At 44.3% G+C, this 22,651-nt stretch overlaps 1 protein-coding gene across 3 annotated transcripts in view; it reads right to left on the bottom strand.

Annotated features, from left to right (window-relative positions):
• The window catches only part of LOC126542216 (synaptogenesis protein syg-2-like), a 291,341-nt gene extending 276,601 nt beyond the window's left edge, over nt 1-14,740 (bottom strand). For all 3 annotated transcript variants that reach the window (XM_050189174.3, XM_050189175.3, XM_055077078.2), the window contains exon 1: nt 13,811-14,740. In XM_050189174.3, the coding sequence (XP_050045131.1) occupies nt 13,811-13,994 (184 nt within the window). In that variant the 5' untranslated portion in view covers nt 13,995-14,740. The remainder of the gene's footprint in view (nt 1-13,810) is intronic.
• Between the last annotated feature and the right edge of the window lie 7,911 nt (nt 14,741-22,651).

The raw sequence follows: 22,651 nt of genomic DNA, 5'->3' as shown, positions 1-22,651 counted from the left end.
TTGCGGATTCAGACGTTCTTGTGGCTTTGTTTATTACGCTTTATATGCCTTCATTGTCGTAAATTTCGAAGCAATATATGCTCTTCGAGCTGCAGAAGACGCTGCGAACAGACATAATCGCTACTAGTTGCAACGATTCACCTTATCGAAAGCGTCTCAAGGCACTGGCTTGCCCGCCATAAATTTATAAGGGAGTTTTATGTCATCGCTTGCAGATACATGCGTCCGTGGAGTAAAGGTTTCAGTATCGGACTTCTGTGCTAGAGTTCCTTTGTTAGAATCTTGCCGTCAGACAAATTTTAATAGTGTTTAGTTAGTTATTTATTAAGCAGTGCATTGTTGAAACTGACGAATTCACAAAGTCCCGACGCTGTTTGAAGCCGGAAAGACGAAGTTTAGGGAAATTCGTGTACTCCCCATAATTCCTACGCTGGCTCAACCGCCCCCATTGCAGCTCCCGGAGACACTAGCGCCAGAATTCCCTCTAGTAGTGATTGTACTGAGTCACACTTTTACCGATAAAAAATTAGTAGGCGTCACAAACGTGACGTCACATCACGTTTGTGAAGGAAGTTTCACGCGGCGTCGGCAGCTATCTTTTGTTCTTGCGTTTTTTTTTCTGCCTTACAAGGCCCCTTCTCAGAGTACAAGTGACCGTTTTGATATTGTAGAAGCGTCAATAAAAATCAAACTATTGTTTTCTCTTTAGTGTTCTTTTTTTTTTTTGGGGGGGGGGGGGGGGGGGGGAATGGCGTGCACGCATGACAAGGCGTGTTGAAAATATTTGCACGTATAACGATACCACCTTTGGATGCTCCTCAACGTGTATAGGCGATGCTGTCGTATAAGGCCATTTTATGTGTACAAACCTGTTCATTGCTCTGCGGCGCACAATTCGCGTGTTCGTAGCGTTAGACGTCCATAGGAATCCTACAGGTGGAACGATAGTGTTCTTTGGGCAGCACAAGAAAGCAACAAGCCTTCTTTCTGATAGTATACATAACACGAAACAGCCTGTTTCCATGCACAAGCGCTCATGATTTGTTAGCAGTAATTCTATGTGAAAAAAAGAAAACGAAAAGCCTTATGACAAGGTTTTAATTTTTGATAAGTTTTACTTTTCGTATAGATCGCGTACGTACGCTTAATTTTATATCCTAATGTACGTCTCGTTCGCACGTAAAAAAGACATGCTAACTATTCCACATCACACTATATGCACATGTATAAAAAATAGCAATGAGAAGTTTAGGGTGAGATAATGGACATATACGGAGAGAAAGTTTCAATGCAAAAGTCGCCTACGGAGTCCCATTTCGAGACCACCAAATGGTTATTGCTGCATCAATTGCCACCATCAGGGCACCCAGTATACGTGACTTTTGATCGTTCCATTAAAAGACAGGGTGCTCTTTTACCGACGTGGCCCCAACGTAGCCGCGTATAGAAAAGTACAAAATCAAGCTACTGAAGCGCCGAAGAAATCCCGCCGCCAAAACTATATATACATATACGTAAACAACAGCTGCTCGGCTGCCACGTCTCTTAACTACCGACCGCTCCCGGTGAGCGCTAGTTACGAGGTCTCTGAAAAAGGGTTAAAAGAAAAAGCGTACCTAAATAAAATGAAAGAGCAAGGGTCCCCCCTTATACGCTGTCATTGATTATCGCTCTTTGCGTCCTACCTTTATTTCTCTTGCTAAACAGACACAGGCGCTCACACAAGCGCACGCACACACACATGCTTTCACCGTACCAGTTACTCAAGCATTTTACTTTTTGCGGAGGCCTCCTCGCGTGTTCGCGGCTGCATCGGCAGCAGGCGATCCGTGAAAGGCTGGCTCGGCGTCGCACGCCGGTGGCGAATCGCTAAAAGACGGGTTGACCGGGAAATTGCCGGCAGCGCCAAACGCGCCGCGCGGGGCCGCAGCGCCGGCCGGGACCCATATAGCCGACGTAAATGTCCGCCACTCTGTGTTTCTTTTCCCGCTGTTTGTCGCTGCTGCTTATTCTTCCACATCGGCCTGGTTGGTGTGAGTGGAGTCGAGGAAAACTTTCTGCGCCCGCACTTTTTCGATTTTCTTATCCTCTGGCGTTTTTCCACTTTCTTTCTGGACAGGCGACGTCCACGCGAGGGACGAAGAAAATAATGGGGGACACGGAACCAGAAGCGAAGCTGTAATGGTTGAGAGAAGGGAATATGGGCGTCGGAAGAAGGGAATGCCGAATAATCAAAACCCCGCGGGAAAAAAAAAAATGTGTGAGAGGAACGCATAAACTGAGGAAACGAAAAATGTAAGCGAAGGTCAGAAAAGGGCAGGAAACAGAAATCAATGCGACGTGCCAGGCGCTCGAATCTCGGAGCCTATTTCCGAGAGCGCATTTGCTCCCAAATGTGGAAGGGTTCTATGGGAGAGCGGTGGCGGCAAACCTTCTTTAGAGTGCTTCTGCCATTTCCACAATCCCCATTTTTTTGCTAGTTTCACTTTTGGCCACCCCAACACCCTTCCCGCCTTTCTGTCCTCCATTGCGCCGTTTGTTCCCTTTCGCACACGACGCAGAGCTGACGACGTCGATTTTGGCGTTACGTACGCCTCCGTCGCCTGGCCGCTACTTACTACCGCTGTCGCACCGACGACGTTCTAAAAGTGGGAGAACACGAGATCTGACTGATACATAAAAAAGGACCGGAAGAAGCAAGCCTTTAGATGGAAACCGTAAAAATAAAAAGAATGCAAGAGCCGGCTTAAATTCACGGTGAGCCAGCCTAGTAATTATCGCCTTGTTTCCCGCGATGCTTTTGTTTTGTTTTTCTCGCTAGCACGTAGAACGCAAACATGGTTTCTCGCTCGCTCGCTTTCCTCGCGTCGTCTCCTTCGCGTGGCCGCTACTGTTGCTCGGTGCCTGGACTTTTCAAACTTTGCTTACGCTTCCCAGAACGCCTTTCGTTGGACTGAGTGCCTTTGCGTGTGCGTAGACAGCTCAAGAGAGCGTGTTTTAACGCTGAACAAGATAAACAAACTCAAGGCGTGCTAAAAGCTTAGTGCTAACGTTGTCCGCCTCTCTATCTGTTCTTGGATCGCAGTTTTTTTTTTTTTTTTGGGTGCTCGCTTTTTCACCTGCTTTTCTTTCTCGAGCCCTGGCATATATTTCCTGGTTAGTCTTAACGCTTGTCGGATTCGGTGCGCCTTTAGGTGACGTTGGTGTACGTTAATTTACCTACGCAAAAAAATAATGAAACTTTGGTGGTGTTAGGTTGACGAGAGCACCTGGTATAGTCGCGACACGTTCGTAAAGTCAGCCTCTATGGTTGAGAAGCATGCTGCGCTTGTGAGCGCGGTCTTTTGCTGGTAGTTCGCAGAAATGCAGCTATGTCATTAGGCGAAAGAAAATGTATACAACGTGAGTTTTCGATAATGCTATTTCTAACTTCAGTTATACGGACCGTGTCTATTTGAAGTATTACAGCCGGTTCTATGCAGCGTGTATTATGCACTTTGTTTCGTGTATCTTCACTGGACGTCAAACGGCAGTGAAAGCCAAAACATGCGGTGTCGTTCAGTATCTGTAGAAGGTAGAGAGAAAGAGAGAGGTGCTTTACTCAAAACTGGAGAGGCCTGTATGGCGGTTCGCCTAGCATGTTACTCCAAGTGAATGCGATCGGATAACTGAAATGGTAAACCGAAACACACGACATACTCACAGCACACAAGATACAGAATTATTGTCTTTCGTTGAGACCGCTGTTTCGCAGAAAAGCAGACAATAGTTTCTAAAAGCAGCCAAGAATAGAACGGCGACTGGTCGCTGCCAGCTTAATTCGCAATTTTTCCTGGACCATAACGCTTGGCACATATCATGACGTAAAGTACGCCACATCTGGATAAATAGAAGGATACGAATATTTCTAAATTGAATTTTGTCTGTTAAAAATTACAGATGAGGCTCGCGAAATGATTGTTAGTGGGACTTCTTGGTATGACGAGATAATGTGGCAAAAAGCGCAACAATGGGACAAACGATTAAGAAAACGGACGACAGGGGGCGCTGGCTTCCAACTAAACGTTATTGTGCCGCAGCGAAAATCACAAGTAGAAAGAAAAAAAACGTTGCGAAAGAAAATTGAAACACGCATAAAAAAAGATTATTTCATAGACTAGGGGATTATGGGGAGTACACACGGCGAGGAGGGTTAACGTAAAGATTACTGCGCAGTGGCGAAAGATCTGTGAAAAAAAAAGTTGCAAAATAAAAGCAACATACACACACAGGAAAAAAGAGCTTCAGGACAGCATTGAAGCATCAAGGGCCTCACTACGACTACAAGTTTGCGTGCGCTTTTTTTATTAACTTAATCGCTGGACGAACTTAACACGGCGCGAAGACGATTTGGAACTTAAGATTAGCTTGTCTGATGTTGGCTGTGTGCCATTGAATAAGGTGTTATGTGTGCGCTGCTTGCGGAACTACACTGGCTGTTTAGTAAAAAGTCAGATTATTGCTTCTTCTGCGTGGTCTTCCTCCTTCTTCGCACACTATAGTTGTGTATTCCGCAGGAATGCGCTATCCAAAAAAAAGAAAGAGAAGTCGGCAGGACACAGAGAGAGAAAAGGACAATTGAATGGCTGGGAGGTTAGCCATGACTGAGTCCGTTTGAGGATCCTGCACTATGGAAAGCCTTAGTTACAGGATTACGCTTTGTCACAGTAGCGGATGGAAGCAGATTAGCTGCTGTGAGTTGTTTACAATCTCGTGCACAGCCAAAGGTATTTATTTTTGAGATGTCATTAAGGGCGCACAGGGAATGAACACCGGGCATGATTCATACATTCTTAATGGGGTCCGTGAGTCAACGGTACAACTCGTCACACAAGTACAAATATCCTGCAAGACCATTTCGTTTGGAATATGCGTCATATCAACCGCTCAAATGTCCAAATTTGTAGAATGAAAAGCACAAGAACTCTGTTTTTTATACTCGTTAATCACTGCTTAACATTTAAGGCAGATTGTGCCTTCATAAGCTCTGTGTAAAAGAAACTGCTTAGTGATGGCATTATACATTTATATAACTGCTCATATCTTGCAGTAAGGTTGTATTCTCCGTACACGTCCACAGCCAGTGCTCTATTTAATAATGCGCGGCCTAAAATTGTCTTCACTGCAACTAATGACGTTCATTTGAATGGCTGCACACTTGGAAAAACGTCTCGTATGATCCTATGACTTTGTCTACGAGGGAAGACGGGGAACTGAGCAGTTATATTTTGTTAATCATGACCACATAAAGCCAAGAGACATTGAAGCAAAGGTAAGCATGGGGGAAATTAACTGTGGCTTAAATTGCAATGCAGAAAATAATGAAGAAAAGGGAGATGGAAGTGTACGAAAAGCTTCATTGTCTTTGGCTTATGTGGTCATAATTAACAAAATCGAGCCCCTCAGTTCCTCTTCTTCTTTCGTTTATTCATTGTCAGAGTCTCGAATCTGGCAGCCTTGATGTCATTAGGTAGCATGCGAGAGTTTATTAGCCACGTGCCTGCTCTCCTAAGATCACGTGTTGCATGACGCCATCTGGCAAAACGAAAATATTCCGCATCCGCCAAGCTTGGCGCTGAGTGGCGCTCGCTGACACTCTTATCGCTAGATCTAGTAAAACCTAAGTACCCAAGTTAGTGGACGAATTGATAGCCGTCGCCATAGCACGATTGGTAGTGCACCTCACGCGTAATCCGGAGGTCGTGGGTTCGGCTCCCACTAGCGTGGAGTTATCTTTACGTCCATTTTCATTTCCCTTTTCTTCATTATTTTCTATATTTCAATTTCAACCACTGTTAATTTCTCCGATGCTTTGCTCGGATTCATTGCCTGTTGGCTTTATGTGGTTATGACTGAGTTTAAAATTTATTGTAGAAGATATATTTAATACCGTCTTCAATGCCACGTGTTTGATTGCCAACCAACCGCTGTTGCCGCATTTTAATTCGCGTGGAGTGCAATAACTATTGCGTGCTTAGGTGCACGTTGAGGTAATTGATATCTTTAAAAATAACCCTTAGTTCGCTTCTCAGAGCAACATTGTGCTCTTTTGGAGGTAAACTCCGCGTAGTCTTACGGTACTGAACAATATACAAACGTGAAGCAATATTGACAGCGGCACAGGGACGCACTTTTTCCTCGCAGTGACGGACGTCCGTGTTTTCTCGAAAGCATTTCCGGCTTGCTTTCAAGATACGCCACGATTATAGGAAGGTACGTTACGCTGGAGCTGCGTGGGCCAAACGGTGCCGCAGTATGAGTAGGCTCATTACCCCGCGTGTTTTGTAGACTTGCGCAACATGCGTGGTACAGTGAGAGCGTTACCACGGCATGCTCGACACACGTGCAGGAGAACTCCGGAAGCATTTTGCCATCATTGCTCCTTGCTTCAGAGCATTTCCGTATAAGATAGCTCGCTTCTCTGCAGTGATCTTCCAGACGTCAACTGTATGGTGCTTTTCAACTTGTTTTTGCTTAAAAGACACTGAACGAAATGAAGGCAGGACTGGACACGAAAAAGTGTAACTTGCAAGTAAGTTGGTTGTTGTTTTATACAACCTAACAAGTATGAACCACGTATCTCAGCAACTAGTTTTTTTTTAAACGACTTACACATCAAGCAGGTCACTCTCTTCCGTCTTGTCTGCATGCCTTGTAAATCTTTAAAAAGAATGCAAACCTGCTTTCCTTTTGGATAGTAACCTGCAGTTTTCCCATTTCTTTCTTTGTTAATTTTTATCACAGTTGCGAAGTTTTAGTGGTTGAATCAAAGCGTTCGCATGCGAAATTGCAATAGGGTTCACGTTATTGCTTATGCTTCCCCGTATAACAAAGGATTGTCTGGCAATTTACAGAAATTTTGTTGTCCGTCCATGCATTTGTCACTTCCGGTGGCACCTTCACTGTTGAAGTTATTTTTTTAAGAGAGTAACTTGTGTCACTTAGTCTTTGTATTCTGCTTATCATCTCTCGTGCGCGCTTTGAATCAAGCTCAGTAAGTGCGCTTTTCCTTTGGCAGACCTCAGCCATTCACTTTTGTTTTTAAGCACCAAAGCTTGACACGGCAGAACGAGCTTCCTTACTTCGATTGAGCACTTATGTTTTCTAACTTAAAGACTTATAATCACGTTCGATTTTCTTTCTGTTGGTTGTAACTCCCCGCGAACAATCCCGCGTGCTTCGCAGTCACCGCTTGTTTTAATTTCTGCAGCGAGCGGAGGTTGGAATTCTCATTAGCCGCAGTTGTAAGAATTTCGCCATCAGTGCCTGCCATCTATTATGGTCTCATTGTCGTGGGCAACACGAAGATTGTGTCATTTCAATGTTCCGTTCACTTTATTATTTGTTGTCCGATATATATATCATTGTCCCGCTGCAATTGGTTTGTTTTTATGAGTAAATGTAGGCTTACCTTTTTGAGTTCCTGCAATGGTGTTTCTGTAATGGTATTATATTAAGAAGACAAATATTTGCAGTTTTACGTCCCGGATTCAATATCCGTCAGAAATTACAGTAAGGAGTCATGTGCCCTGCTCTCTTTATGTGAACAGACAAAAGTTTGTTTGCGCGAGAAATGAAGCTCTCAAAAAAAAAAAAAAAGAAGAAAACATTGTGAGCTTATTCCTTTTGTTATGCGTTAATGTTCGAGTGAGTTACAATTGTAAAATTATTAAAATAACAGGAAACTATTCTAAGCACGGTATCACTATCACAATAAAAAATCTAAATTGCTGCATAACTAGCCACGAGAAAAATAATTTAGTCACGACGTACCTGACTATACTGCCTGCATTATATTTGATAAAAGCAGCCAATTAGTCTACATTTCATGTACGAGGGTATTTATGTTCAGCGTGAAATGAATCCACTCAACGGCGGACTGTTCCGTATAATTTTCACTGGCTTGCTGTATATTTTATGTAAGCTATATCGCATTAAAGCTAAAATAATAAAGAGCAAATTAACGCAATTCAGTGAGCCACATATACACTGATAAAATAAACGAGCTTCTGTTAGACATTTGCTATAAAATAATGATATCTTTATAAATAATGTGGAGTAGCATAATTTTGCATCGCGATACATTTTCGCACTATACGTTATCCTAATACAGCGCAGGCTGTTTCCGAGTTAGTTTATTACTGCGATAATCAATTACAAGCTTCGTAGGGATTCCTGTCATGGAGTATGAGTGTATTCAGTATTATGTGTAATATTATAAAGTGAATATTGCAGGCATCTTTTATTCGAGCGCAAATTAAATATATTACACTAATTCAAATGTTAGAAATGAGTTTCCGTCAATCGACATTTTTCTCAGTAATAGTTGGCCACGGCTTGCACCTACGGCAAGGCCTACCATTGTTCGACATTCAACTTTGTTTAGTTTATAGTCTGGGTTTCGGTGTTATTCAGCGCAACTCGGACGAACGTTCACAATAATATTTGATCACCCTCAGCACCTGAACCTGACTTTAAATAACGCCCACTTTCTTGACGCTTCTTTTCTTTCTTTTTTTTTATAGTGCCATGCTAGCACTTGTTATTTATGTAATTTCTACAAAGGCGATATTGTAAAAGTCATACTCATCTACTGTATTTTCATTAGCCGCACACCGCTGGCTGTGTTTTCCAGCCTCTGCCTGGGGCATCCATGTTGATAAGAACTTCCCAAGAAAAATAAGCAAATAGCTCACTCGAAACTACTGCCCCAAATGGAATCAAGCTCATTTAAACTTTTAGTGCTAACATCAGAGCAGTTTTCTAGACTTCTCATAGCTCTGCCAAGGTAAGTAATAAGTTCAAGTCAAATGCTTAGCCTAGCTACGCTGAGCAAATGTTTTGTGCACGCCTCAAAACGCCGTAGATTCACTCTTTACGTTACCATGCTTTATACGCTTCCAACACTCTCGTTAACGAAATATGTTTAGGAAAGTTGCACAACAAACATTTACTGGTTCCTCTTTCTGCTGGTGGAATCATTTCTCGCCTCAACCAATGTCAACAATTTATTCAGGAAGCAATGTAAAGGCTGAATTTCCTTTAAAAAAAAACAAAAAAAAGGAGAAAGCCATTGCAGCCAACCAACAGCCAGCATTTCTAATAGCGGCAGCAAAGCAGCCTACGATTCCGCGCCTCCCCAGTGTATAAGCCACGGCGCAAAAGCCAGTAGTGAATTTACCAAGTTGTTTGAAAATTTCGCAACTAATGCTACTACCAGTGAAACCCCAGCGAGCGACACGCGAAACTCGACTACGTTATCACGTCTCCAGCGCGTTTAACCCCTCGCTTCGCCTCCATCTTTTTTTAAGAGCGCCTCTCTGAGGAGCACTGCGGATGATATGGGACGGAAGTATTACCTTGACAAGGCAAAGCAGGAAGTGTCTCCGTGCGGGCACTATTGTACAGGTTGCGGCAAAAATTCGTAGCATCATTCTACATGGAACCGGACCCATATACAAGATTAAGCCAGGTGCGCGATTGACGTGTGCAAACTTCATCAGCCACGGATGTTTTCTTTCGCCATTTACGGGAACATTCTTACGGAACTCTTTAGCGTTGCTGGCTACCTGCGAGAAATCACTGCGAATCAAGACGACAAGATCATTCTCTCTCACATCCCCTTTTCTTTTCCTCCATCCAGAAATGGGCATCCGTTGATCGCGTGACATTTGTCACTAATGTCGCCAGAAGGCCGTCATCGTCTGAATGTCTTAGCGAGGGAGAGACGATCGGGGTGTTCCTTCTCATCGGCTCTATTGTTTCTGCGTCGTTCACCCTTTTCATGTCCTTGCATTTATACTTCATCTCATCTCACATGTGTCCGCGCTCTTTCCTTTGTGGCTCTCCATCCGTGCCAGTACGTGTGCTAGAAGTACAGATAGCTGGGCTTCCTCCATGCGAGTTTTCCTACAATGATGTAGTACAAATACGCACGCTTCAAACTCCCCACCTATCTTTACCAATGCAGCTTCCCAAATTAAAGGCGCGAAGCGCAGCAGAAAAAAAGGAAAAGAAAGACAGAAATAAAGTGCGGTCCTCATTTTCTTTTTCTTTCCTAAACAAGCATCATTTGCCGTTCGGCAGCCGTAAATGACATCTGCGCACGCGATCGGGGGCACTGACTGTGAGATAAAAGTGAGTCGGAGCCAATGGTGGGTTGCATAATTTGCAATTACACTGCGGCTGCAGTCGTGGCTTGGGGCTTGCCACGCAGAATGTACAGTGCGCAGGCGAGTAGAGGAGAGACAGAGAAGAGTGAAAGGCTGATTAGGGGAAAGAATGAAAACTCTGATAAGGACGGAGAATAGCTGCCTAATGTTCATAAGCGTTCTTCCGTCCTCATTAAGTTCGCTCATTAAGACAACAGTAACTTTTCCTCTCTGTCTTCTAGCTCTGCGTCTGACTTTTCGCGTCGCGTTTCTTAATTTTGTTTTTAATTTCTCGGCCAGAAAGTTATTGCTCCTGCTAATATCTTTTCACTGGTTAATGCCAGTCGCGAAAATCGAAAAAAAAGAAGAAAAAAGCCCCCAGGCTTTGGTCAAGCGAAACGTATACGTCATTGGAATGAATGGCATTGCGCAGATGCCGAAAAAGTTTAATGCACCGCAGAGTCAGCAGACGCCTGCATACTCCGTTTCACTCGTTTCATGCAAGCGCCGCAAAGACCACCTCAGTGTCCCGTGATGGAAGCTCGTATTACCTATTTATTCACTTGCATTTACTTCAGACAGTTGTTTCGTTGGGTGTTCTTGAAATAATTACCTCACCATTGGAGTCTGCTTAGTTAGAACCATAGGCATACCAGTGTACATTTTACACGCCATAATCGACGGGCTCAATGAGTAGATGGAACGTCTGCAGAAAATGCGCACACAGAAACACAAAAATAAGAATGATGGATTGGTACGCTACAGCGACGTATAGACTGCCTGCATGCTACTTCTGCTCAAAGCGGCAGTTGGCTTACTCATTTTTAACTGTTAACTTCTTCACGAAACGGATGGAGTAATTTGTCAAACAAATCGTTCTGCGGCTAACTTTTTCAGCTATGTTCGCCCTACACGGCGGCAGGCAGCTTCTGCTCAGAAGGTATGCCACCTCCCTATAATTGTCATCAGTGTTAACGAGTAAGAAAATTTCTGATTGCGCGAACATGAATGCCTAAATGAAAATAGAGAGAACAAATTCGCGCTCTCGTTCATTTTCTTTTAGCTTCCGTCTTGTTTTCAGTTTCGCCTTCCTGTTAAGCAAAATTTATTTTCAGAATTGTACTGAGGTGAAAGTTGTGGCTGTGCCCAAATTCAACTTCGAGAAAGGTATCTTGTCGTTGCTTGCTTTTAATTGGCGCATTCAGGGCGTTACGACTTCTGAAAGCCGGCACGTGTAGGAACGAGTAGTTGGTTGACTGGCAGAGCCCTGCAATTGACGCGTGAAGGAAAAAAATGACAACTTTCACACTTCACTTATTCTTCAGTAGTGAAACTAAACTACTAAACTCTGTACTCTAGCTAATGTGAGCGGCTCGATAGTATAGCTACTCTATATAGCAGCTAAAGTTACATGTAGTGCTCAGATCAGGATGTTTGCAGGCAAATACATGGAGTCAAATGAGACAAGACATAAGTGTCGTGTACTTATGGAGATAAACAGAAATTCGGAATAAGGTTTAATTATTCTGCTGCGCCTCATATGTACACGTATTTTAAATACGAATCACTGGCTTTAATTATAAGGCAAATCATCAAATAAACGAATGAGAAAAGGATGGCAAAAATAATTATGTGTACTGGCTACCAAGATATACAGTGCAGATAAACATTAGGTAATTTAACTCAGTTCACTAAACAGGGTGGAAGGATGGATCACGCCTGAACAAAAAAAAAGTATCACTTGAAGAGCAGATATGCTGTGCCGAAATTCGCAAATTGGAGAAACTTTTAATAAATAAAACATCATGCAACTTCCGGTAGGATAAATTAAATGACTTGTTTCCCTTTGATCAAAGTTCGGCCAAAGACTCGGACTCACCAAATATAAAACGGATAAACCAAAACCGGCTTAAACCTGGCTATAAACATGCGGAGGAAGAGAAGGGGGATTAAATTTTGGTGTTTTACGTGCGAACACCACAATCGAATCATGAGGCATGCCGTAAGGGGGGATTGCGGATTAATTTTGACCACCTGAGGCTTTCGGACTTCTCTCTTTCTCTCATCTTTCTATTCGCCTTTTCTCATCCCTCAGACTAGGGTATCTAACCAGACGAATTTCTGGTTAACATACCTGCCGTTTTTTTTTATCCTCCTTCTACGTTGGAGCAGGTGTTTCTTCAGGTGCCAATCATACAATCTGAAAGTTATCGCTCGCTGCGCGCGACCCACGCTCACATAATACACACAGTAGCAGTAATTTATTTTGGCTCAGCTTGACCAACAAATGCATAGAGTGGCTTTAAAAAAAAGGCGTATGGTTTCTGCGAAAGAGCTAACCAGTAAATTGATAAATCAGCAGGTATAGCGATTCTCGCCAATGGGAAGGACAATAAAAAATAATAGTAGTCGTGAACGCAACAAAGAAGTAATCGCGTGTTGGACATACAAAAAGGCAATGATAAGGTCAGCTTGTCCGTACGTATGCGAGTGATAAGAAACATTAAGCAGTGGTTAAATGTAAAAAAAAAAACACAGGATTACGGAAAGATTAGCCAGGTGGTAGAAAAAAAAACAATGAGAAAAAAAACTTTAAGTCTATATTCAATTTTAGGTAACACTCCTTTTTCTTCTTTCTATTTCTTTTTAGCAGCTTACTCTGCAGTACAGACATAGATTTAAATAAAATAGTGTAGGCCCTCTTGCTGTAGATGTTCCAATAGTGCCTTAGCGAACGCATCATGCCTAAGCCAACGCATATAGCTGTCTTCTTGATCCGTTCGAAAGCTTGGCGGCTGCAAGAATATTTTCTCGGGGAGGTCCTCGTCCTCCAAGAGCTGACGAATGTCCGCTGCAGAAGCCGGTGCAACGCACTTTTGGACTGGGGACCCCATGCCTACGTGCCCTGAGGTCAAATGCGGGGAAGAGCAGTTATAAATTTTGGAATCCTCAACCATATTAAAGATTCACGCGTGGTGATAAGGACACACTGCAGCAACCGGTACCATGCTGTTCTGGAGCCGAAAGCGACGGCTCGCAGTGTTCGCACTAGCAAACTTGTTCTTGATGAAATACTTGCTGAAAAATGCGCCCGATGCTGCCAATCTCGATTCAACCTCTTCTCACCACCTCCGATACCACGATATGCCACATTTCCCTCCATTTGCTGTGTAACATTTAAAACATACGTTGCATCCATTGTAATTATTCGCTATAGCCGAACAGGATTATTCGCATTATCCCACACAGCCTCATCGCTTCACACAAGTACACAAAAAAGAAAGAAAATTATAATGACATTTTTATTTTGCTCAATTCGCTCCATAATAGCATTTTTTTTAAGTACTCATCTCTGTTCTCGCACCCAACGTGCTAAACACCTTTTCATTCCTAAGGCGCATTGTTCTGCCTACTGTGGGAAATCTCAGCAGGAGACGGACGCCTTCAGCCCATTTTCTAGCTAGCTTCTAAAGGTCGACGTTGAATAATGATGAATCCGCCATGACCACCGCGCATTTTTTAATGCTGATAAACATTTCTTGCAGAAAAAAAATGGAGTACATGTGAAAGCGGGAAACTACCTGCCTCACTAACTAGAAACATTCAACTTCGCCACTCACCTGTGACCGCCTGGTACCGGGCGCCGACCTGTCCGGAGAAGCATCCAAGCAGCAGTACTACTCCAAACAGTGCGGCGCTCCGATGGCGTGGCCGCCGGGTCACCCACACACATCTATCATCGGCACCACACATGCCGCCGCTGTCGCTGTCTCGTCGTACGTCAGCGGCTAAAGCCGACCACATAACAGAATTCCAGTTCAGGCCGCGGACCCCCGTGACACAAATTCGGGGACACCCACTGCACCAACCTCACGGCGCAGGAGAGCAACAGCTGATTCAACAAGAGACGATACAGAAACAGTAATCGCAGTAGCAACAGAAATCCAATGTGTTCCACTGACCACGAAAATGGCGCGACGGCCAACCGACGAACACATCGGGAACGACTTCCGCGCCGGAATTCCGTTCAAGGCGAGTTCATAACTTCACCGGGAACTTGGTCAACACACACAGCTGGCCTCAGGGAATGACACCCTGGATGACGGTTAATTACTGCGGTGTGCCCCGTTATAGAACGCGAAGTCCCTCGAAATGTTCCGGTTTCTAAACGTAGCTTCCACTAGACCACAGCTGGTGTCGCCTAAGGCTTCCTAAATGACAGTGCGAGCCCGTCGGTCGTACTGCGACGTCGCTGCCCCAACCGCGCGCGTCTTGCGCTCGGATCCAGCGTATCCGGTGTGCGCGGAACCAAAGAGAGAGACAAGACAGTCAGGGCATTTCCGCGAGCTTGCGAACGGTTGTTGTTGAAGAGTCGAGTCACGGTGAGGGCGACTCGCGCACGGCCGATCCGCGGCCAGGCCACGTTCCTGCACCGGAGCCGCTGCTTTGCGCCCCGAAGCGAGCGATGAGGGAGAAAGAAATCGTCGAGACAAGAACAAGAGGAGGAGCGGGACGAACGCACCAGCGCGGCCGGATCAGCGCGCGCTCCAGACAGCAACTCGCGGGCGAGCGCGAGCGCGGGTTCGCGGCTGCCTCAACCCCGGCTGCCGCCGCCGGCGGCGTTGACGACAGCGCGCGCGCCGCCCCAGCGCCCTCCAGGAGTGGTGTCGGGAACCAGAAACAAAATGCAAGAAAGAAAAAAAGATGGGGGGGAACACAGCACTGGCCGCCGCGGTGCCCAGCAGGGCTTGCTTTTGCAGCCTCTCATTTCTTCTTCATCCTTTGTGTTTTCATCACTTACTCCCCTTCTCACCCCCCCCCCCCCCCCTTACTCCAGGGAAAGCGCTCGGGAGTGCTGGTTTCCGGTCCTGGCCAGAAGGCCGTGAATACGACTTCTGGCCTTGTCATTTTGAGGGTGCGTCTGCGCTTTGTTTCGCTGGGTTAAAATTTTTATACCATCCACTTTCCATTGACGCCATTACTAATACCGTTCTTTCTCTCGTCCCCATCCCCTTATTTTTTTCTCCATAATTCTTCCACGGGCGACGTCACCGGTTAACAGTTTCGCAGCACCCTTTGATCTCTTATGGGCCGTGACCTCTTCGTTTTCAACGGTCTAATTTGTAAGAGGTGGAATGAAACTGGGTTAATGAATGTAGGCTTCTTCTGATCCCATGTCTCTTTTCTTTTTCTCGCTTTTTATTTCCTCTGTTTTCTTTTTTGCTTCTTTCTTGTGCGGCGTTTTAACGAACCACCGAAGCGCGCCTGATATTCCAGGCACGCAAATGCAGCTCACTGCATTTGTTTTTTCTTTGTTTTCCTCTTTTACCTATCCTTAGGAATTGTATCTCTGGATTGTTTAAACATCCTTGACATTAACATTTCGATGTGCTTTAGGCGCCATGGCTTTGACAATCGTAGCGGCTCCAGTTTTATGCATAAAACATAAGAACTCAGAATGATGACGGGCAGATAGTTACTAATGTAATTTTGGGAGGTCGTGTAACCTAATAACATACGTACGAATGAGAAAATTAAAAAAAGGTTAGGAGGCATGTAGGCACATTTGGTTCATAAACATTTGGTCGGGTGCCAATTCCTACAACGGCCGGGAAAACGTCTTCATGTGCGCAATAAAGTACTTGGGGCGACAGAAAGAGGCAAGAAATTTATTCAGTGTGAACACTTTGCTTTGTGTTCGCGAAAGGCTGCGCGGGGACAATGTGGCATTAACCTTAATGGAAACGCTGACACTGCTTTTGTATTGACCATTCCAGACCAGAGTGAGGGGCCGTTGATGAAACAGAGCTTGCAGGCTGTCAAAAAGGCAAGCACTGAGTAAACGCTACGTGTTGATTTGAGGCTGACCAGTCATATTATACGGAGTGCTGGCTGTTAAAGACCCGGCTGCACCATTGGAATAAATTAAATGTCTTTATTGTGAAAATTTTCGTACTTGTGATCATTTACTTAATACTTCATTTCGTATTACTCCTGTCAAGGAAGACTGCGAAATACCCCCGCATTTCATCTTTTCTATTTCCTGCAAATAGGGGACTCTCTGGCGCGGAGCTGAGTCAAAATCAAAAAGAAAGGAAATGATACCCGCATTGTAAGAATTACACCGTATGTGCCTTGGTCAGCCAGCAGCTGTTACGCATCAATTTTTGGCTACATGCTGTTCTGCAAATGGCCCCAGTATTCTTCTTTTATTTCTCTCTCTGTGTGCCCTTGCGTGCGCGCGCGCGCGCGTGTGTGTGTGTGCGTGTGCGTGTGCGTGTGCGTGTGCGTGTGCGTGTGTGTGTGTGTGTGTGTGTGCGTGTGCGTGTGCGTGTGCGTGTGTGTGTGTGTGTTCTGTAAATGTTGCGTGTCTCTTAAACGTGTCACATTATAGCAAGAAGAACCCGACGGCCCGTGGATAATAACTATTTCGTGTTTCTTGCGTTTCTTGAGCACAGTCTTCACTTTACGCCCCTATGCTCTGCACCAAATAAGAAAGTAATTGCGGTGCGTCGTCGAATTACATCGTTCCTCATAATCGTTTCATGGCGTGTAAAATGTGTATGTTTGGTAACCTCTAGTAGGAGAAGACAAAGCAATTCAGTTCGACGTATTTCTCAGGAAGAAAGAGATTGAGAAAGCAGCAAAACTTTCCCGAGGGCTTTGCCGGCATGAAAGAGCTATTAACACTTTGACAGGGCTGGGAAGCCCTAACAATGCAGCTGGCAAGAGGACGGGCATGGCTATACTTACACTTAATTAATAATAATTACACTGACCATTGCATACATATCTTGGGACTGTGCCTAGACAATATGCCCGATTTCTGGCTCGATATTTATTAGTCATAGCATGAGAAGCCAACAAAGACACAAAGGACAGCACAGGGGAAATTACTTATACTTATTAATTGAATTAAAGAAATGATATATTAATGGAAATGAAAGTGAATGAAAAGAAAATTAGCTGCATTTACGATACGAGCACACGTCTTCGTATTACGCGTGCGATGCTCTTACTACTTGAGCTATACCGCGGCGCCGTCTTCCCGTCTACTTTCTGGAGTATTTATATCTATCTACTAGACCTAACCTTGGAATGTTAGCCAGCACCATCATTAACAAGCCTTGGCGGTGGATGTGGGACATCCTTTCTGCCGCAGGCATCCTTCGTACGTGAACTTTTTGGGTGAAGGCAACTGGTCAACAAGCCTATCGACAAATAAAATATATGAATAATAAGAATCGGGCCCCTCCGTTTTCTTTCTTCTCGTTCATTACATAGCGAGTGTCTTGAATCCGGCAGAATTGATGCCATAAGGTGGCATTTGTAGGTTTATTGACCAATTGCCTTCACCCAAAAGTTCACGTACACGTGACACCAGCGGTAGAAAGGATGCTCCACAGCCGGCGTCAAGGCTTGTGACTGGTCGCGCTGGCTAATACTCGATGATTTAATTCTTGTAGATAAACATACATAGCCCAGAACGTGGATTGGAAAACGGCTTGCGGTAGCTCAACTGGTAAGAGCGTCGCACGCGTAAGGCGAAGACGTAGGTTCGTATCACCCCTGCGACTAGTTGTTTTTTTATCCACTTTAATTTCTATTAATTATTCGTTTCTTTAATTCAATTAATAAGCGCGAGTTATTCCTCCTGTTATTTTCTTGGTGACATTGTTAGCTTCTTACGATGTAAAAATTAGTAGCAGTGTGACGTGAAGTAAAGCGTCTGCCTTGCAAAAGTGTCTTTGACTACCGTCGGTTACGCCGGTCGAAATCATGACGAAAGGAATGACCTAGAGCAACAACGAATAAAGAGGAGGAGGAGACGTGGCTAGCGGTACGCTTACCTAAGCGTGTTCGGCCACTGGCAAGGCTTGATAGGACTACTAGTAATGGCTCCTTCTGTGCAACACGGTACATGTGCTACACGCTGAGAACTCGTTTGATGCGCTCGGACAGGCGCGGATGCGCTGAAAGCGCATGGCATTAAGTATACATACTTAATGCCCGCTTCCCATTGCCTAGCGTGTGGTGCCTGATCAAAAGCCGTGCTGGCATGCAATGGCAGTAAAAAAAATGGTGATAAAATAGATCCTCAGCGAAAAAATAGTTGGCAGAGCGAGGTCCTATGCGTGCCGAAAGCTATCGACAACGTTATACTGCGGTGCATATTAGTTTATTATACGCAGCGAAATTCATTCTTCCCGGCAACTCCAAGTCGCCAGTACCGGAACGGTGGACGGGCAGTCATCTTTTATTTCTTTCAGAATGGGGCAGTCACCGGCTATTCTCAAACAAAAAAATTAGTTATGTTGGACGAAAAATGCATCTTTGTGCATACACCTCATCTTAACGTGTGGCTCATCGCGGTTTTGAGACATTGCATGACAGACGACTAAAGTGGGCCCAGACTGCCAATATTTCACCAGTAGCGGAAGGATAATGAAAAAAAAAAAAGCGTACAGCGGAAACTTTTTTTTCTTTTGTTTGGCCTAATTATGCATAATTGTGTGCACGTCATACCAGGTGGCGAGTTTTCACGGTTTCCGTGACGTAGCGTGACAGACAAGCGAAGTGGGGTGATCCAAAACATGCTTCACCAATTTGAGAGGTGTAGTCGTAGAAACGCGCGTAGAATAGAAACAGATTGGAAAAACTTTACAATGTAGCGCCCCAGGTAATACGTGTAGCAATTACACTCGTAAATCATAGCCTAGGAAACTCACTGGCGCTATGGCCGCCACCGAGTTATTCAGTCACACCTTGCGTACCTGTACTACTTACGCACTACATGTATTAAACGTGCTCGCTGAAGCCCTTTTATTGGTTGCTTTAGTCCCTTCAAAGCGACCTTCTCTGAGGTTTAGTTGAACTCGAACTCGTGAGATCGCCAAGCGTGCTATTTAAATACTCCTAGCAAGTAGGTGTTGATGGAAATTATTCAGCGTGACTTCATTGGATTGTACCTCGATTACTGTGTACGTTAGAGAGAAAGAAACAAAGAAAAGGCAGGGAGAATAACCACAAAAAGTCTGGTTTGCTACCTAGTATACAGGAGAGGGGGGGGGGAGATTTTGAAGAGAGAAAGGCGAGAAAAGAAACGGGAATTGGCGTAGCAAATCGAAATGGCACACGTCCTTAATGTCACAAACATTTAAACCCCATGAAGCGAGCTAGGGCTCTGGCCGCCTTTAGCGCGCATCTCCCTTATGACAACTGTTTTAGTGTATTTTGCAAGGACCGTAGCCCGCCGTCCAGTGTCTCCAACATAATACATGGCGCCTGCCCCTGTCTGCTATAACGTGGACAGATGCTTCAAAGACGCCGGTGTAGACAGAATCAGATTCACGCTAAACAACCGCACTTTGGTGTTACGGATCATTTATTTGCTACGGATGAATGGGTTGTCTGGATATTAAATTAAGAGCAGCTTTTCCTTTTTTCTTTTTCTATCATTTATCTTTTTATCTCCCTTAACTCTCTTTTTATCCCCCTTAACCCTTCCCCCTGCGCAGGGTAGCCAACCGGAACTACCTCTGGTTAACCTCCCTGCCTTTCTCTGCATTATTTTCTCTCTCTCTCTTTTCCTTATGTCGACAGAAGCAGGTAGGAATAGCAAAAAAGAAGACGAAACATTGACAGTGGAAGTCCGTAAACTAAGAAAATGAAAAGGGGGGGAAAGAAAAAGAAAACAAATTAGGCGCATCTATACTAGGAAATGAAGTAGCAGCACATAAACATTACACAGGAGCCATGCAGTTTGTGGAATCTCTAGACTAGAGTACAGATTGGAGGTGATAAACACGAATTGTAATTACTATTCATGTTGCGATTAAGATAACCGCGTCATTACGTTCTATGCTGACAATCTTAAGAGTACTTTGTCTAGTGATTATTCAGTCAGAATGCGGCAGCAGTGGTCTGTTGGGAATGAAGATATATGAGTAACATTGACGGTGTCTTCAACTTGCAGATGAATCTTGCCCCTAATGCTTACAACGACAAAGTTTGAAACTGCGTCGAATAAGTTTATCAGTATGGCGATACCCCCAAAACGTGAGCCGCAAACTTAGCGAGGGCCGTGCGCTGCCTTCCACCATTAAACATTGCGACGAATGCGAACCTCCAAGGTTTTCTTTGCAAAGCTGCATTACAGTGAGCAATTGTCTTTACGTTACCGTAAAATTCCGTTAGGGCGACAATAAAACGTGTTTTCAATCGATGAAACCGCTAGCGTGCGAACTCTGCAAGCGTAACGAGCACATCGTTTCCGCATAACATGCCGCGTTTCCTCAAGATCCGCGCGCAACACCATCCGGAAGCCATTTTAAAATCACGTCACAGGAAATCGAAGTTAAACTGATGGATTTTTAAAATGTCGTCTCGCGTCAGGTTGTTTCTTCGCTACCCATGCGTAGTCGACTTGAACCATTTGAACTTTTCATAGCCATTCATTCACAATTCGTTAACTACTACTCAAAGTTGAGTTTGCCAGACGGCACGTGCAGAGTCAAAGCTATACGGCCGAGTCCAGAGCACTTCAAGGCAGCGTTCTATGTTAGACTAGATTTTAACTTGCTTTACTTTTCTACTCCGCCTTTTTCGACGCCTTTGTGCGGTATGGTTACGGCAGACTCGCACGATGAATATGATTGATTCTCTGCACGGTCTCATCTCATAAACCACCCTTCAGGATCTCACTTATGCGTGTACGAAACTTTGTACTTAAAAGCAGGTCGCTATAAAGTCATTCGTAATGTGAACAAAGAGGTATACTTAAGGTATCAAACTAAGTCTTCTGATAACAAAATTATTGAACAACAAGGGCTAAGGAAGCCGGAGGGTAGTGCCGGCTTTTGTTAAATGTACTTGTCTCTGTGAAATTAATGATATCGGTATCTTATTTCTGCTCTTAGTGCCAATTTGTGCATATCTAAGCATTCCATAAGTAGCATTACAGCACACCGGAGTCAACCTACTGTAACGTCAAGAGAATACTGCTGCTCCGTGTAAATATGTGCTGCCAACTATTTGTCACGCACGTGGGACTTTACGTCAAGCATTAAGCTACTATAGTAGATTAATGCTGATGCTTAATGCTAATGATGCTGATGATGCTTAATGATGCTTAATGCTGATGCTAATGCTTAATGCTGATGCACTATATGTAGTGCATCACACAATTCAACGGCCACGTACTTAAGAAGAAAGATTAGAGCTAGAGTATAGCCCTAAGCAGCTCTTAAAGTTTACTGAGCAGAGTAATAAAAATATAGTTCTGTTGAATTCGGTGCTATTGGCGGACACATTAGCACATCTATTTATACAGGCATAAGGCCTGCAAACGTATACCTTGTGACTGTCCGCTGAATTCTCTCTCTCTCTCTTTTTTTTTTTTGTTTGGGTGTGCATAGCAGCATTGGTACAAATGACCCAGATAAAGCCCACCTTGCTCAAAGCTCTAATGTAGGAAGTAGGTTTATTGATTCAGTCATTGAAATGCCACCATACTACTATTCAAAGCGTGTGTCGCATTTCTCGCGCCACTTTCCTCTCTCCCTTGAGTACGGCGGGTTTTTTCATGGAATTCAGCTTTTCTAAATAAACCTTTTACTTCACTTCTTCACCCGCCGAGTGGTGTAGTTGCTATGGCGTTGGGCTGCTAAGCTCCAGGTTGCGGGATCCGATTCCGGCCGCGGCGGGCGCATTTCGATGGGGGTGACATGCGAAAACGCCCGTGCGCCGGGCATTGGATACAGGTCAAAGAACCTCGGGCGGTCGAAATTAATCGGGAGTCCTCCACTACGGCGTGCCTCATTATCAAATCGCGGTTTTGGCCCGTAATACTCTATAATGTATTTCATTTTTTTGCATCATTCTTTTCCGCACACTTTCGAACTATTCGCGTATGTAATGCGCGTATGTCGGATGCGAGCCAAAAGTTGCAGATAATCCACGCTGTTAATCTGAAGGACGTAACTGTTAGGACTACGCTGTAAAATAATTTACACCCTTAAAAGTGAAAAAGGGTGTAAATAGGTCTATAACTCACACTTTTACGGTGTGATTTATATAACTGACGCCCTAAGGGTGCGTGTTATAGATACGGTTTACAGTGTCCTCGTGTAAATTATTTTACAGTGTATTCGTGCATGTTTGTTGCAGCGGTTTTTTTTTTTCTGAAAGTGACCGAAAACTAATTCTTATGGTAAAAGTCAATTTTTATTTTTTTAATCACCCGGAAACTACGGGGTGTACAATCCTGCAGTGGTAACACGGCAAATTACGTCTATCATTGTTGTCAAAACAGTTATATGTGCCGTCGATCGAGCTCTTGTTTTCAAATTCACATGCTCTAAACACTTCGGTAGCATTCTGGAAACAGTGACAGGTGAGCGCGATGTTGATTCTACGCCGGCAGTGGTGGGAAGCAGAGAAGTGCGGCCCTATAGCTGTAA

The sequence above is a fragment of the Dermacentor andersoni genome, chromosome 2 (genome assembly GCF_023375885.2).
Source record: "Dermacentor andersoni chromosome 2, qqDerAnde1_hic_scaffold, whole genome shotgun sequence".
NCBI lineage: Eukaryota > Metazoa > Arthropoda > Arachnida > Ixodida > Ixodidae > Dermacentor > Dermacentor andersoni.
The sequence above is the reverse complement of the archived record's forward strand: the minus strand, read 5'-3'. Positions and strand labels throughout refer to the sequence as shown.